We start from the raw sequence: 15,078 nt of genomic DNA, 5'->3' as shown, positions 1-15,078 counted from the left end.
TGTTATATCTGTATTTCTGATTTTCTTTATTGCCTACTTGTATCTATGAAAGATAAAAAAAAAAATAAAAAAATGCAAGATGATTACATACTTATATACTTATAATTTATACTGTACTTATAGTTTTAATGGATACGATTCGAAGTAATGGAAAAAAATAAAAATAAAAGACGAATTATAATATTATGCAATATAAGAAGAAGTTATAAAAATTGTTAGTAATATTTTATAAATATAAATTTTTAATTACAGATTCACGCTCTCTCTCGTTGCACCATTAATTTGGTCTATCGAATTAATACGTTTTCAAGTCCTTCTCATACCTTTGGAAAATAAATTTCCTCGAATTGCTCTAATAAAAACAATATCTCGATCAAGCGAGAAAAGAAAAGAATCTCCTAGAGGGGAAAAAAATACCAAGTTTCCTGTGGATTGATCCAGTGACCTCGAAACAACAGTCAAAGAGAAAGGTCCAAGGGAGTTTGGTTTTATCTCACGGTCTTTTGCTCTATCAGCGGCGTTCGGATGATCCTGTTAACAGGATCAAGGCTCGTGGCGCGGACGAAGGGTTCTTGTTATTCGCAATCGCCTTCTCTGATCCTTAGGGACGCGAAATCCTCCCTCCTGGATGCTCAGAGAATTACCAAGAAAGCTAGGAATATATTCATTTGCAGAGTACACAAGCTACGAAATTACTGTCATTCTTGTTAAAATTTCGTTAATGAAATTAAATTATAATACCATAGTATACTCGTGAACATTCATGAGATGACTTTTTCTTTTTTTTTTTTTTCATCACAAAAATTTTTCAGATTAATTATGAATAGTTATGAATGATATTCCCATTCACTTTGTTAATTTGTTATCCATCGAAATTAAGTTCTTTCTATTACGATCTTTGAACTACGATCTTGATAATATCAAAGTATCGATTCGATTATTTGAAACGTACTGCGCAAAAAAAAAAAAAAAAAAAATATTTAGATCTAGATTATCTCTAAAGCCACTTCTCGAGCTCGAGTTAATATTTAAAAACGGTAATCAAAATTAAAATACGAGATTGATTAGGAACGATATTTAGCTTCAACGTTGTAATTTGGACGAAACAACCGACTTGAATATCTTTCTCGTAATAATACGCGTTATATATATATATATATATACCTGTAAGACACCGCACAGACTTTTAGCCCTCGTCCCAAAGTACCAACCCTCAGCCCTTCCCGCCGTACTAATGATTTGCAAACATCGTCCCTCCTCTCGTTTCGCTCATTACAAAGTTTTTGCTTGGCGTGTTGCGCACGAACAAGACAGCCATCTTCCAGAAGTTTGGAAAGAATTACAAGATAAAATTGGAGAATCTCGTTTTTCTTTCAATTTTCATTCCTTAGATAAAACATCGACGATTGTAGACGATTAATCGTTTTTTTTTTTTTCCTTTTAATTTAAAAACGAAATAACGAAATTAATAAACGTAAAAAGTATGATTATTTTCTTTACTTTTTCTTACTTTTCCCTCATTTTTTTTATATAAACGAAACTCTTTGTTATGGACGAATACAGAGTCGAGGTTTTCAATAAGAATTAACGAGAAATGGAATAATCGATTCTTAGCCTCGAATCGAGGCTCAAAATAAATAAGATTTTAAACAGAAATTCAACTTTTGATGATGATGGCAATCAATATCGAAGTATCATGCAATAGAAAATTTTTTTAACGACGAATATTAGATCTGACAAACGAATGTAGAGGTTTTAAAAAATATTCAGAAATCATTCTGCAAGAATTCTTTTTTTTTTTTTTTTTTATCAAGGGTAACGCCAATTAAATTTCTATTTTATGCGCTGTTCGAGTGTCTGTTAATATCTAAATTAAACAATTGATAGGATGTACTTTGACAAAAGGCAATAATTAAAAAGATTAAAGATACGGGTTGAAATTCGATCGATTGATACGTTATATTATCAATTGAAATTTTCTCAGTATCTATTGAAAAAGTATCAATCGAATTCCGTATCGAGTTTATATCCGTTTTATCAAATTAATTGCTTCCCCTTTCTGATATAGTAGGAAAAAGAATGCGAAGAAAAAAGAGAGCGTTAATCGACAATACTGATAACAGACGATAATGATTTTGTCTTTATCGAATCATCATTATTACTCAAAGCTACTGAAATTTTTTTAAACGTCATTCACTTTTATTTGTTCTTATATACGCCCATCGATAAAAATCTAACATTTCGTTTATCCTTATCGATATGATATATATATATATATTCTCAGAGCGTATTAAAGCGAGTGAATCGATACACTTTTTGTCATTATTCTTGCCAACATGAATACTCTTAGTGCGATACTTGTGCTCTGCCTTGCAGTCGCTGCATATGGTAAGTAAGCATTTGAATCTAATCACGTCTAATTCCATTTTATTTAAATATAACGTAGAATTCTTTGTATTTTAAATCAAATCAAGATCAACCTATCTAACCGATTGGCAAATACGTGTTTAACTAATATCAATGAAAAGTGAATAAAAGTTCGTGCAATTGAATCGGAATCTTTTAGAAATTTGAATAATTTGCTTTTTACTGGCACTGAACGAGATTTTTCTTTTTTTTTAATCTTGAAGATTTTTACTTTCTCGAAACTTTGATTGAATAAAATTTTACGCGTGAAACTATAAAGAATAGAATAACTATACTATAATTTTATTGGAATAGGCTTCCCTGAAAGCAAAATCGTTGGTGGAAAAGATGCTCCAGTTGGTAAGTTTCCTTACCAAGTATCCCTGAGGAAGAGAGGAAGCCACTTCTGCGGTGGTTCCATCATCGATTCACGTACGATTCTCACAGCTGCACACTGTGTCGAGGGGTAAGTTTCACACTGAAACACAATATAATGACGAATAATAAATTTCTATTATGAATTTTATTATTATCCTTAAATAGAATTTTACTTAACTCGAATAAAATTTCGAGCCTCTCGCTGATAAATCAATGAAACACATTTGTTCAACAGATTAAGTAATTTGAATGGGATCACTGTCCAAGCTGGAACAAATCAACTCAACTCAGGTGGAGTTTCTTATGTGCCGGAGAAAGTCGTTGCCCATAGCGGTTACAACTCGCTCAGTCTCGTTAATGACATTGCTTTGATCCGTGTGAATCAAGCTATCTCATTCAACAACTTGGTCCAATCGATCAAATTGGCTTCGGGTAGCAATACTTATGAAGGATCATCCTGCATTCTGTCTGGTTGGGGAACTACTAGAGTAAGTGAAAAGATTATTAGTTATTTATTTTCTAAGGATTAACATTTTTATTTCTATTCTATTATTAATTCGTTATTTTAATCATGTCTAATCATGTGAAAGTTGCGTATAAAGTTATTGATAATACGTTCAACGTATATTCCAATTACAGCTGAATGGAAATGTACCAAACAATTTGCAATACATTAATCTGGTTATCGAGAAACAATCAGAATGTAAGAAAGCCCACTGGAGAATACAATCTTCTCACATCTGCACATTCACGAAATCGGGAGAAGGTGCTTGCCACGTGAGTATAATTATTACGTTTTATGTTCATATTCTTTTTTACAAAATATGATACATAGTTTTTCCATTATTAATATTAAATCAAATTACGTATTTTTCATTCTGAGACTCCATTCATTCTTGAATATTCGATTATTTGTAATTCAAACTTTGTTGGTTCGAGCTTTTGATTTATAATTATTTTTTCTCTCTCAAATTTCAGGGTGACTCCGGTGGTCCTCTCGTTGTTAATGGAGTACAAGTCGGTATCGTTTCCTTTGGACAACCTTGTGCCGTAGGAAAACCTGATGTATATACAAGAGTATCTTCCTTCACATCATGGATCGAACAACATAAGTCTTTCCTCACAGAGGAAAAGGGTGAAGCACCAGCAGACGGTGTCTACATTTCATAAATATAATTTATCGATCACTGATAATTGAAAATTGACAAAAGAATCATTTTCCATTACCAATTAGCAATAAAAATTAAATGTCACAGTTATTTTTATAAAAATATATACGTATAAAAACATATTTATAAAATGAAATTAATTCTGGTCAATAAAGTTTTTAATATACTTATTAATTGTATTACTTTTTATATGCATATAGTATTGTAAGCAATATTCATCTATAAATATAATTTGATATCCTAAAATATTGTTATTCGAAAAAAGATAGAAAAAGAAGTTAAATATATATATATATATATATATTTGTAAATATTTATGTATAAATATTAAAATTGAATTTTCTGTTGGCATATACTGTCAAAATTGAAGTGAAATATTATTATTTAAATATATGATAATTTTATATGAATAGAATTTATATATATATTTTCTTTTATAAAGTTGGTATTTGAAAACAATATCATTATACCGCGTAATCTTCATAGTAGTGACATCTACCAATGAAATAAAGAATTATTCGATCTGTTTCTATACTTCATATCATTCAATTATATTAAAAATCAATTTATACATGAAACAAATATTATAAATAGATTAAATTACCAAATTATAGGAAAAACTTATGACAAAATTAATAGATTATATGATCTCTGTTAATATTTTTATAATATATACAATACTATTGATTCAAAGAAGAATGAAATAGTAATATTATTTATCCGAATTATTATTCTTATTTCATATGCAATATTATCCAATATTATTCTAAAAGCACTTCATTATAGATAATCTTATATATTCAATTATATTTTATTATATAAAATTTTTCTATGAATCATCTATTTACATATACTTCTATTTAAAATAATCTATCTAATTAAATTAACCTTAATTTTTCGTATTTATAATATTTATAATAATTATGAATATCTAACTGTTATATTTCATATAGATAGAGAAAAAAATACGAAAAAGGAAGTTCAGATATCTAACATTAACTAGAATAAAAAAATATGTACTTACTTATCAGACAATAAAGATTTCACTACTTAAAACAAACGATTTTAGAAATGACTGCACTACTTTGAAAGAAACAAGGAGAGCAAATAATTAAAGAAGGATAGAGATAGAGTAAAAATACTGAAATCAGCGCCATCTTCAGAGTGCCGCAAATGAAACACAAAAAGAAAGGATAGAAAATAATTAGTAAAGGATAGAGATAGGTACAAACATACTTGTGGCGCCATCTCTTGAGTATTGAAGATATTACTTTACAATCAAGATAAGGTAGGGTAAGAATTTAATATCAGCGCCATCTACAACGGCAAAAATAACTTTTTAAAATACTCAAGAGATGGCGCTGATATCAAATTCTTACCCTACCTTATCTTGATTGTAAAGTAATATCTTTAATACTCAAGAGATGGCGCCACAAGTATGTTTGTACCTATCTCTGTCCTTTACTAATTATTTTCTATCCTTTCTTTTTGTGTTTCATTTGCGGCACTCTGAAGATGGCGCTGATTTCAATATTTTTACTCTATCTCTATCCTTGTTTCACTATTTACTTTCCTTGTCTTTACTGATGGTAATAGCTATGGCTAGTTTTTTAAACAAATCATAACTTTTTTAAAAAATAAAAAGAATTAAAATATTCGTAACTGTGTTTCTATTTTGTTTCTACTGTACAGGATGCTTATTTCTAAAATATTCAGGTATTTATACATTCGTTAATAAGGTAAATAGTTTATTAATAAGGAGCATTTTAATTTTTTTCATAAATGTAACCAAAAATACTATACGCATAGTACGTAATACAATTTATAATTTACTTTAATGCAATAATATAACCTTTTGCAAAATTATTTAATGACATATGTAATGATAATCAAATCAAATATATAATAATAATATTTCTAACAACCAATGATATACAAAATAGAAAAATTATAAATATCCATAAACTATTTCAATCAATCACAATTTTTTTGTGTTCAAATAATTATTTACATACACATAATGTGTTATAAAATTGAGATATCCAGTAATCTGTACATTAACCACAGATATTCCTTGATTTGAAGTTTAGGGCAGTTGATCAATAATTAAATCAGTATGAACACATTTCTAAATTGTAAATTTGACAAAATTTTTATATTTATAAGGTTTTTTTTAATATTTATTTAGATATGTTGATTTATACAATATGGTATATTCAGACTTATTTATTCATTAAAAGATTACTTTCAATTGTATATTTAATTGTGTATTGAGGAATATTCATAATTTGTGCATTATGAATAGATATGGATACTTAAATATTTATTATTGTGCTAATGAAAATTAATATGACATGTATGTAAGAAAAACTTTGTTGCTTAATAAAAAACATGAAAAATTCTACCATCATTTCTATGATTGAAAGATCAATATGTAAATATTAGAGTTATGAAAAACTATGTATGTGTGAATATATCATTTAAAAGATTCCTTTATACAAACAACACGAAAGATTTTGTATTTCATATAATCCTTGGTATTAAGCAATATCAAGATATTTATTGAAAATGTCAAAGAAAATATAAAATGGGACATATATTTACAATTTCTTAGGGACTTTATGTTTTTGATTTATATCAGAATATATGTTGAACTTTTGTTGAAAACTTTCTTTCTCAAATGTTAGATCACTAACTCATTATTCTTGAAGTATCTATGCTGGAAGACTAGATTAAAGATGTCTACAAAATTTAATAATAAATTCTATCAAATTTATTTATTTCATTTAAATAAAATCAAGTTGTGATTAGCCTACACTTCAATGATTAATGCCTCATTATGATATAATTCATTAATCATTAATACCATCAATTTTTTAATGAGTTTATATAAATCATTATCAATTAAATTTCATTGTTGAATCATATATATATATATATATATAAATTATTTATCAATTCATTCTCTTTTATCATAATCATCATCATTCATTTTAAGACATCAAATTTTAAGTTAAAAAGCTCACTATCGTCGTCTATTTAACTATTGTTTCCAATATTTATTTTTTCTTTTTTTTTTTTCAATTGCTCAAAACGAGCATCTAGCACCAATATAATTATCAATTTCCTTTATAAGATTTCAAAAGATTTTTATGTATTTAATATACAAGTCAAATCCAGCTCGAAAGTATAGGCAGTCGCGACTCTCCTCGCAACAAATCTTGTCTTTAAACGGTCACGAAGCGTTTTTTGAACCTGCAGGCTACAGGTAAAGAATCACTCCATCGCGCGATTCCCGAGAGTAAAACGAATCTCGATCAGAAACGTGAGAAACGAACAGCTTATCAGATACCATGATCAAATTCGTGATATCCCTCGGCACCGGTGAAGACGACGTCCACCCAAACTCTCATAGCCTCTGGACTCGGCGCCATTAAATGATATAGTCTAGTTGACGTTTTGATGATGAAAGTCAACGATGGCTGTGGTGAGCGTACGGTGTTCATATGGTCCACATAAACTTCTTCAATCGACTAAACAAACAAGAAATTATCTTGTGTAAAATTTTAAACTTAATATTTAAATTTTAATTTAACATAAAATTGTTGTATTGCAGCAATATATATATAAAGAATATTTTGTGCAAAATTAATTTGAAGATTATGTTTAATGTACAATTTTTATAATATTTAATAAAAATTATAAAGGATTTAAATTAACATAATTTATAATTTTATTAATTATTTCTATCTTATTTTTAAACTTAATTTTTTAAATGAATTAAATTCTTATTTTTCCTTCATCACTAATTACAAGTATTTTTACGAGTACAAGCCCCATTTAACCCATTTAACTCTTTAATCTAAATGATCGTAAGTAGCATTAATTATAAGATATCATATAAATTTCTATTTTTTTTTTTCTTGGACTTCTATCAAAAGAATTTATTACTGATATATCTAAAAATATATTTATTCGCTATTCATTATTTTTTCTTTATATTCGAACAAATTTTTTAACAGTTTTATCTATTAAAACGTGATATTTCAACGTGATTTTATGCATTATGTACCTGAAAATAGATCACTCCGCGTGCCTTTCTTGACGTGCTATCGCTGTAATAGGACAATGTCTTCCTTTTTCGATCAAAGACAAACCATCGTTTGTTCCAATGATGGAACTTCTTGCTCATTTTCGACAGGTAACCACTGCAACTGGTCGTATCAACCGTAACATCGTGTATCAGGGGTAACTGGTGCCCGGCAGTCTCGATGTGATGTCTCAGGTCCAGGGACTCCGACTTGATGGGAAGGTATCTCGTGAGCGGCCTCTGCGTCCATAAATCATTGAATTTACAAACCGTGAAACGGACTGTCGAGTTAAACGATATAACACACTGTTACGCGTCTAACGTGCGGAAATAAAACTTGAAATCGTGAATATTCGCGATACAATATCGTTCAAAAAAGTATTTAAACATGCGTTCGCTCATTTTTTTATCGAATATAATTACTTTAGGTGAAAGGATTGATTTTTATTTTCCACGATTGACGAAATGGGTTTTAATTTATCGTGAATTTATTATTTATTTTTCTGATTATAATTTTGAAGGTATAAATCAGATAGAAAAATTCGAAATTATCTTACATAATGCAAATATACACATGTTGCAAAATTACCTCTGTAATGATTTCTGTCTCTTAGTTTATCTTGACAACCATTATTAATTGGAAAAGTTATTGACACACTTTGAATGACCCTCGACATGTCATTTATGACGTAATCTATTCCGAAGCTTTTTATTCGACAACTCATCATTAATGTTTGACATATTTGCAATCCATGGATAATTTATCATAAATATCTTAGACATTGCTTTTTAAATGCTTTTTAAATGATAAAAAACTAAAAATAAAATATTTATACAATTTCGGAATAAAAATTGTTCGAACTATTGTGAAGATTATAAATTTTCCAGTGTAGTTTTTTAAAAAATTAGATTCAAAATCGAATGTAAATTAAAAAAGAAAGTGAAGAAATTTATTCACCTGCAGTTTTGCCTTTTCACGATGTTTGACTGGTTGCAGCAGTGGTCCAAGGGTGTCTAGTTCGCTAGAAGTTTGGGAAAGAGGGCGACTTCCGTTTCCGTCGATGATTCCCCCACTGTTATTGCTAAGTCTCTCGCCTTCCATTGATGTCCTTCGATCGTCTCTCATCTGTAACAGAAATAAACGTTATATATTAATTATAATAAAAATTAATCTTCATATTTATATATTCGCGATATTATTATAATCCAACCTGTTATTCTTAGAATAAAAAAATATCTTTAACGAAACACTCGACATGATTTAATCAACCATCTTAAAATCACTACTTGATTTAATTTTATGATACGATCTACTATGATATTTCTACATGCTTACACGTTATTTATTCTTCTAATTCTCGACGTAATTTTTAGTTGAAATATTATCAAAGAAATACGATATCAGCATAATATCATTTAAGAAACCTATCCAATAAAATCAACTCAAATCATTCTACATATTACGAGTACATACCAATTGTTGACTCGAACAAGTTCAACACACTGATTCTTGCTCAAACAATCAAATAAAATCTTTCCAGTGTTTAAACAATCGTCTCATTCACAAGCAAACATATCGAGACCTCTGTTGTAAATAGGAAAGAAAAGAGAAAAAAGAAATAAAAGAATCGAATTCTTTCTAGATCCGAGCAGAGATGCATTGCATATACACATCACTCGATCTCTAAGCCACGGTTATATTTATAAATCCGAAATCGAGGAGAGTACGCGTGCAAGCCACACCTGTTTATTCTGCTCTTTCAAAAGAAAAAAAAATCTTCCTCAAGGACATAATTTATAATTAATTGGATCGATTTCGCCACGAGAGGGAAATTAAAGGGAAAAACTTCGCCTCCTCCATATTTCTTCTTCGTTTCGAAGTTCACATTTCATTCAATGTCGTGACAAAGTTTCGAAGTTTCTTCGCGGTCTGGTAAATTTTCATTTCGTGGCAAGAAACGACAGGAATTAATGGATTGCTGGAAATAACTTGAAATATAACGGAGGCTCGTCGGCCTGCAGTGAGCTGTTAAGCACGTTTAACGAGAAAAATTTGTGCAACGGAGCGGGACACAACGGAGAGGAGGATGGAAAAAGAATGGCGTGTGGGTGAGAAACTCATTGCCTTTTGTCTTCCTTCTTCCATTTGTTAAAAAGGGTCCCGTTGTGAACCGTTTTGTCTCGCTGGGACGCGCAACCCTTTCAAAAATACACGCGTCACGCGACTAATAGACAAGAGATAGAATAGATTTTAAATGAGTTTTTAGTGAAATCAAAGTTTGAATAGAGTAGTTGTCCTACTTTGTTCTAACGTTTCTATTATTTATTTATTTATTTAGTCACATCGATTTATGGATTATCATTAATTTCAACGCATTATGTCGAATTTGGTATTTTAATTGCAATTTTCTGTTATTTTAATTAGTAAGATAAAAAGAACTGATTCAATAATAATAATGATAATTATTGATTATAATTATAACATCGTTAATCAATAATTGAAATTATTGAAAAAGAACGAACAATTGTATACAAATTGGTGTACGTTTATATGGAAAATCATTACAGTGTTGAAATGAAATTAAAGAATGGAATAAAATTGAAATAGAATAATAATAATAATTTTATAATATTCTAAAATGTTTAAGATGATTACATGTAAAATATTTGAAAGAAGAATTTAAAGATAGTGGATCACGCCATTGTCATTTTTAATCTAAAAATACTAGGATCTACTATTATATCCTCAAATATTGCCGCTTTCCGTCTATCACTATTTTTATCATTGACTAACATAACAGCTTTATTATTCGAGCCTCATAAATTTTCTAAACCGTGTAATTTTTCATTCTTTTATCCCATGTTATACAATACTAATGGAGAACATTGTTCAATTCTCGTATAAAACATTTTCAAATCGAAAAAAGAAAAGAAAGCAGAATCGTATATTAAAACAGTTGTACGTTAAAAATGATAAAAAACAATTTAAGCAAGAGATTAAATATAACGTATAACTCTTGGACTGTGACTTGTAAAGCGTGTATATAGCCGAGGATATATACAAATCCCCTAAAATTTTATATTCCACAATCAAAAAACACAAAGAATGAAAAGATAATTAGAAATTAAATACAGAATATTTCATTTAAATATAGAATATTAAATTAGAGCTTGTAAAGGATATAAAAAGGATTGTAAAAACTATATCTTCTCTCTCAATTTATTAATAAACATAAATAAATTTATAAATACGTTTAATAAATAGAAATTAAAAATGAAAATTGCTTTTGCAATTATATGCAATTTTTTATATCCTTTCATTGAAAAAAATAAAAAAATATCTACTTAATAATATAGCGATCATCATCATCTACATATTCACATCGAATAGCAAAATTATTTAACGCAGAAATGAAAAAAAAAAAAATCAATAAAAATATTCTTCTTATCACTTACTCTTCGCCTACGAACGTGCTTCTTCTTGCTCCTGTTCTTCATATAACTCATCCACATCAAAGACATTTTCAATATAAATTTACACTACTACTACTACTACTGCTACTAGTATTCCCAAACAAAAAAAAAATAAATAAATATATTAATTACGAAACGAAATATCTATCATCCAATATCCAACAACAAGACTTGCAACTTGTCCAACGAGTCTTAATATTAATATTAATATTCAATTTTCTTCTCGATTCATCAGAAGAAATTAGGAGATAAACTTGATTTTCAAGTGATTTCAAAAATTAAGTAGCTTCTTCAATTTGAACGTGGAGAGCGTATTCGAAACTGGATGAACGACAGTGAGAAACTGATGTCCGCGGACGAGCGTTCACCAGGCTGGTACGCGGGTTAAAACGTGATGTCTCCCTCCCCTTTTGCACGAAATCTTTTTCTGCGCACGGGAAATCGGTGTGGCTCATTCATGAGCAAAATTGTACGTGGCAACCACCGGTGACCACGCTTGGTGTTTCAACAAAACGGGAGACAGAGTCGTTTTTCTGCGTAGCATTCGAGGAGGAATCTGCGTCACTAGCCTTTTATATTCCAGCCTTTCTTTCTTTTTCTTTTTCTTACATATGTATCGAGCATGAAAAAAATTCGAACGCGGGACCACAGAGTTGCGTAAGCAACGGTGAAAATTTTCGAATTGTTCATTTGTTTTTTCCTCTTCTTCCTCCTCTTTCTTTCTCTTTCGAAAGAGGATTGAAAGATGTTTGGAATACGAATTGCATTGGAATGGATGGAAGCAAGTCATCGATGTACGTATTTTATTGTCTGGAAGTGATCAATGAAAAAATCGTTTGCTCGAGTTGAAGTTGACACTTGTGAAATTGTACGTTTTTGCTATTAATCTTTCGCCACGAACTACAGCATGTTTATACTAACAACTATGCTGTAAAAGAAAATTTCATCTCGTGTCAATAAGAATTTTCCATGTTACAACATGAAAGTAAATAATACGATATCTCTTCTAGAATTAATTCAATCAAATCTGAAACATTTACAACTGTTCTTCATCGATCGTGTCTTCTTCTCTTCCGAAGAAATCAATTCGATGAGTTTATTAAATTTTATTTCTACCGATGATCGAATCCCATTTCCACGCGGAAGCTGGCCGATTTTGCAACCTTCGCGCACATCGAGTCCTAGATGTGCAAGTATCGTCGCGAAAATACACGGGTGACGACGAAAACATTTGCCCCAGAATGTGCGGATATTTGTGAAATGCACGTTTGAAGGTCCGTGTTTCTCTTTTCGCTACTGTAAATCAAGCATCGTGAAAGACACATGAAAATGCAGCGTGTGGAGCAAGGGTCGTTTAATGAAAACCACGAAATGGCTCTGTGCAGAAAGTTAATTTCAGTTTTACTGGGGGAAAAAAAAAAAATGTAAACGAAAACGTATCTCGATTATATAAAATGTACGATTTTAAAATGATTGTTTCTAAATTTTCTGCGGGACAAGAATGCAATGTGTATTTCGAAAATTCCTCAAAGTTATTTTTCTTTTTTTCTTTACTTTCGCGAAATAAAAATATGAAGATGGGGTACAAGAATAAAAAGAAATGGAAAATTGTGGAGTAATATTTCGTAGCGCTTTAGAGAAATATCTTGGATAAGTGAAAAAATAAATTTTCCAACTTCTTTTGAATAATACTTTGAGTTTACGATTTTGTTTTTGTGTATTATTATTTTTGTAGAAAAAGTTAATAATAATTTAATAAAATAATGGAGACAGAAAAAGGATTTCTCAAGGATAAAATTTCAAGCGATGCATAACATTATTGATCGAATAAAAGAAATCAAAAAATATTTCTTCAGAAGAGTATGCGTCAAAAAATAATTTTTAATACTATATTAATACCATATATCAATGATAAAAATACAGATAATTGATTAGATATTATATAACTATAAAGAATGAATGAAATTATTTATTACTTTTATACTTATTAATAATAAACGATACTTAAAATATTTACAAATTCCTTATTGAAAGAAAGTTTTAAAAAATTCAAATCTTGCATAACAATACGATATCACTAAAAAAGTTTCACAAATATCGCAAACTGTTTAACAACAAGAGTTAACCAATTTCCAACTAACGAAACCTTTCGAGCCACCCGGTGTACAGACATTTGGAATCATAATCAAGCTGCACATCGTTCCTTCATCTAAGAAAAATCTCGAATCGCTCGATAACCTCGTTGAAAAACAAATGCATCCTCTGTTCATAATAAGAGACGCGTTTCCATCGTCGGTAAAAAGGGAAAAGGCGGTCATCACACTCGAGAGAAGATCGGCTCGTTCGCGGAACACGACGAGAGGCATGATCGACGATCGTCGACCAAAGACCGTATAATTATTCGAGGAAGCGATCCACGCTATTCTTTATGGTCGGCCGTAAAGTTTCTTTCTTTTTTTTTTTTTTTTTTTTTTTTTTCCCCTTGCAAACAAGTAGGCGAGACGAATTATTCCTCGCCTCGTCGCGTCGTTAAGGGAGAAAAATAGCAGCGAGTCGTTGCAATCGTGACGATTTCGAATGCCTAGGAGGAACTGCGTTTTCCACGAATCATCGCAACGCGTCATCCCGAGTTTACGAAGCTTTTTGAAAGTATGAAAGTATGCGTTTAGGAAGTGCAGATGTGCGGTTCGCGCGTGGGCATTGATTTGTGCAAAAGAGATCCTTTGATGTTTGACAAGCTTCGGTATTTCCCCGTGGACGATCGATAAATTGCGCGGTGCTCGAAATGTATGAACGTGTTGGATGGAATTTATCGAGGTTTCAGCGAGTTTCGAGTGAAGATCCGTGTTGAAGGGAGAAATTCCTAATGGATCGTTTAATTGGATGGAATACCATTGATTCTCGTGGTTGACGTTTACAACGAGATTCGATGAAATTGAAGAATTGAAAATTACGATCGACGAGGGTTTATCTTTTTTTTTTTTTTTTTTTTTTTGAATATTTAAAGAGGAGAAATGACAAGAATAATGTTCAGAATAATGGGAAAATGAGCTTGTATTACGAACAATGTTATTCCGACGATGTTTTTTTTTTCTTTTTTTTGAAAAATGTTTAGAATTTAATAAAGAAGACTCGAGATAATAATATATTATATTAAATAATATATTAAAAGGATAAAAAAGAATTTATATCGTAGTCATATCAGTGAGAATTGCTTAAAAGTATTCAATCAACATATATAAGAGTAAGAAATGAAGTCGAAAATTCCATGGATCTTCTTTAAAGGTATATTACAAATTCTTGGTGAAATGAGTTTCATATATTAAAGATCTTGGTGTGCGAATAATTTAAGATTCGTCTTCATCTCGTTAAAAGACATAAAACTACTCCTCAACCCCGGATGAAATCATTGAATCTGTTAAGCACAATGGTCGCCGGTTGTAATTACTGAAATTAAATTTTGTTTAAGTGAATACTTTGAAACGATTGACTGAATTACGATGTAGTTACTTCCAATTATTTCCAATCTTTTAACGTTTTTTTTTTTTGGAATGTAAAATT

General features: G+C 30.0%; 2 protein-coding genes and 1 long non-coding RNA gene across 10 annotated transcripts in view; 1 reads left to right on the top strand and 2 right to left on the bottom strand.

Moving 5' to 3' along the window:
* LOC147656498 (uncharacterized) overlaps positions 1 to 5,065 on the bottom strand; it is a 127,936-nt gene extending 122,871 nt beyond the window's left edge. For 4 of the 8 annotated variants that reach the window (XR_015294332.1, XR_015294330.1, XR_015294336.1 and 1 more), the window contains exons 1-2: positions 4,978 to 5,065; positions 418 to 3,941 (exon numbers count right to left, since the gene is read on the bottom strand). This is a non-coding gene — a long non-coding RNA (uncharacterized LOC147656498). The remainder of the gene's footprint in view (positions 1 to 417; positions 3,942 to 4,977) is intronic. The other 4 variants (XR_015294335.1, XR_015294334.1, XR_015294331.1 and 1 more) reach the window with 4 other exon arrangements.
* Positions 1,808 to 4,123, top strand: LOC100872266 (chymotrypsin-1). Its single transcript, XM_003697726.4, has 5 exons — positions 1,808 to 2,388; positions 2,722 to 2,872; positions 3,020 to 3,272; positions 3,424 to 3,561; positions 3,763 to 4,123. The coding sequence occupies exons 1-5, from the start codon at positions 2,337 to 2,339 to the stop codon at positions 3,952 to 3,954; spliced, it is 786 nt and encodes a 261-aa protein (XP_003697774.2). The 5' UTR covers positions 1,808 to 2,336; the 3' UTR covers positions 3,955 to 4,123.
* Positions 5,066 to 5,606: 541 nt separating the features above from the next.
* LOC100871905 (uncharacterized) overlaps positions 5,607 to 15,078 on the bottom strand; it is a 68,706-nt gene continuing 59,234 nt past the window's right edge. Inside the window, exons 11-13 of the mRNA XM_086914853.1 lie at positions 9,002 to 9,169; positions 8,026 to 8,283; positions 5,607 to 7,486 (exon numbers count right to left, since the gene is read on the bottom strand). Of these exons, the coding sequence (XP_086770979.1) occupies positions 7,298 to 7,486; positions 8,026 to 8,283; positions 9,002 to 9,169 (615 nt within the window). The 3' untranslated portion in view covers positions 5,607 to 7,297. The remainder of the gene's footprint in view (positions 7,487 to 8,025; positions 8,284 to 9,001; positions 9,170 to 15,078) is intronic.

The sequence above is a fragment of the Apis florea genome, unplaced genomic scaffold (genome assembly GCF_048593485.1).
Source record: "Apis florea isolate Af1SG1 unplaced genomic scaffold, ASM4859348v1 contig_3747_pilon, whole genome shotgun sequence".
Classification (NCBI taxonomy): domain Eukaryota; kingdom Metazoa; phylum Arthropoda; class Insecta; order Hymenoptera; family Apidae; genus Apis; species Apis florea.
The sequence above is the reverse complement of the archived record's forward strand: the minus strand, read 5'-3'. Positions and strand labels throughout refer to the sequence as shown.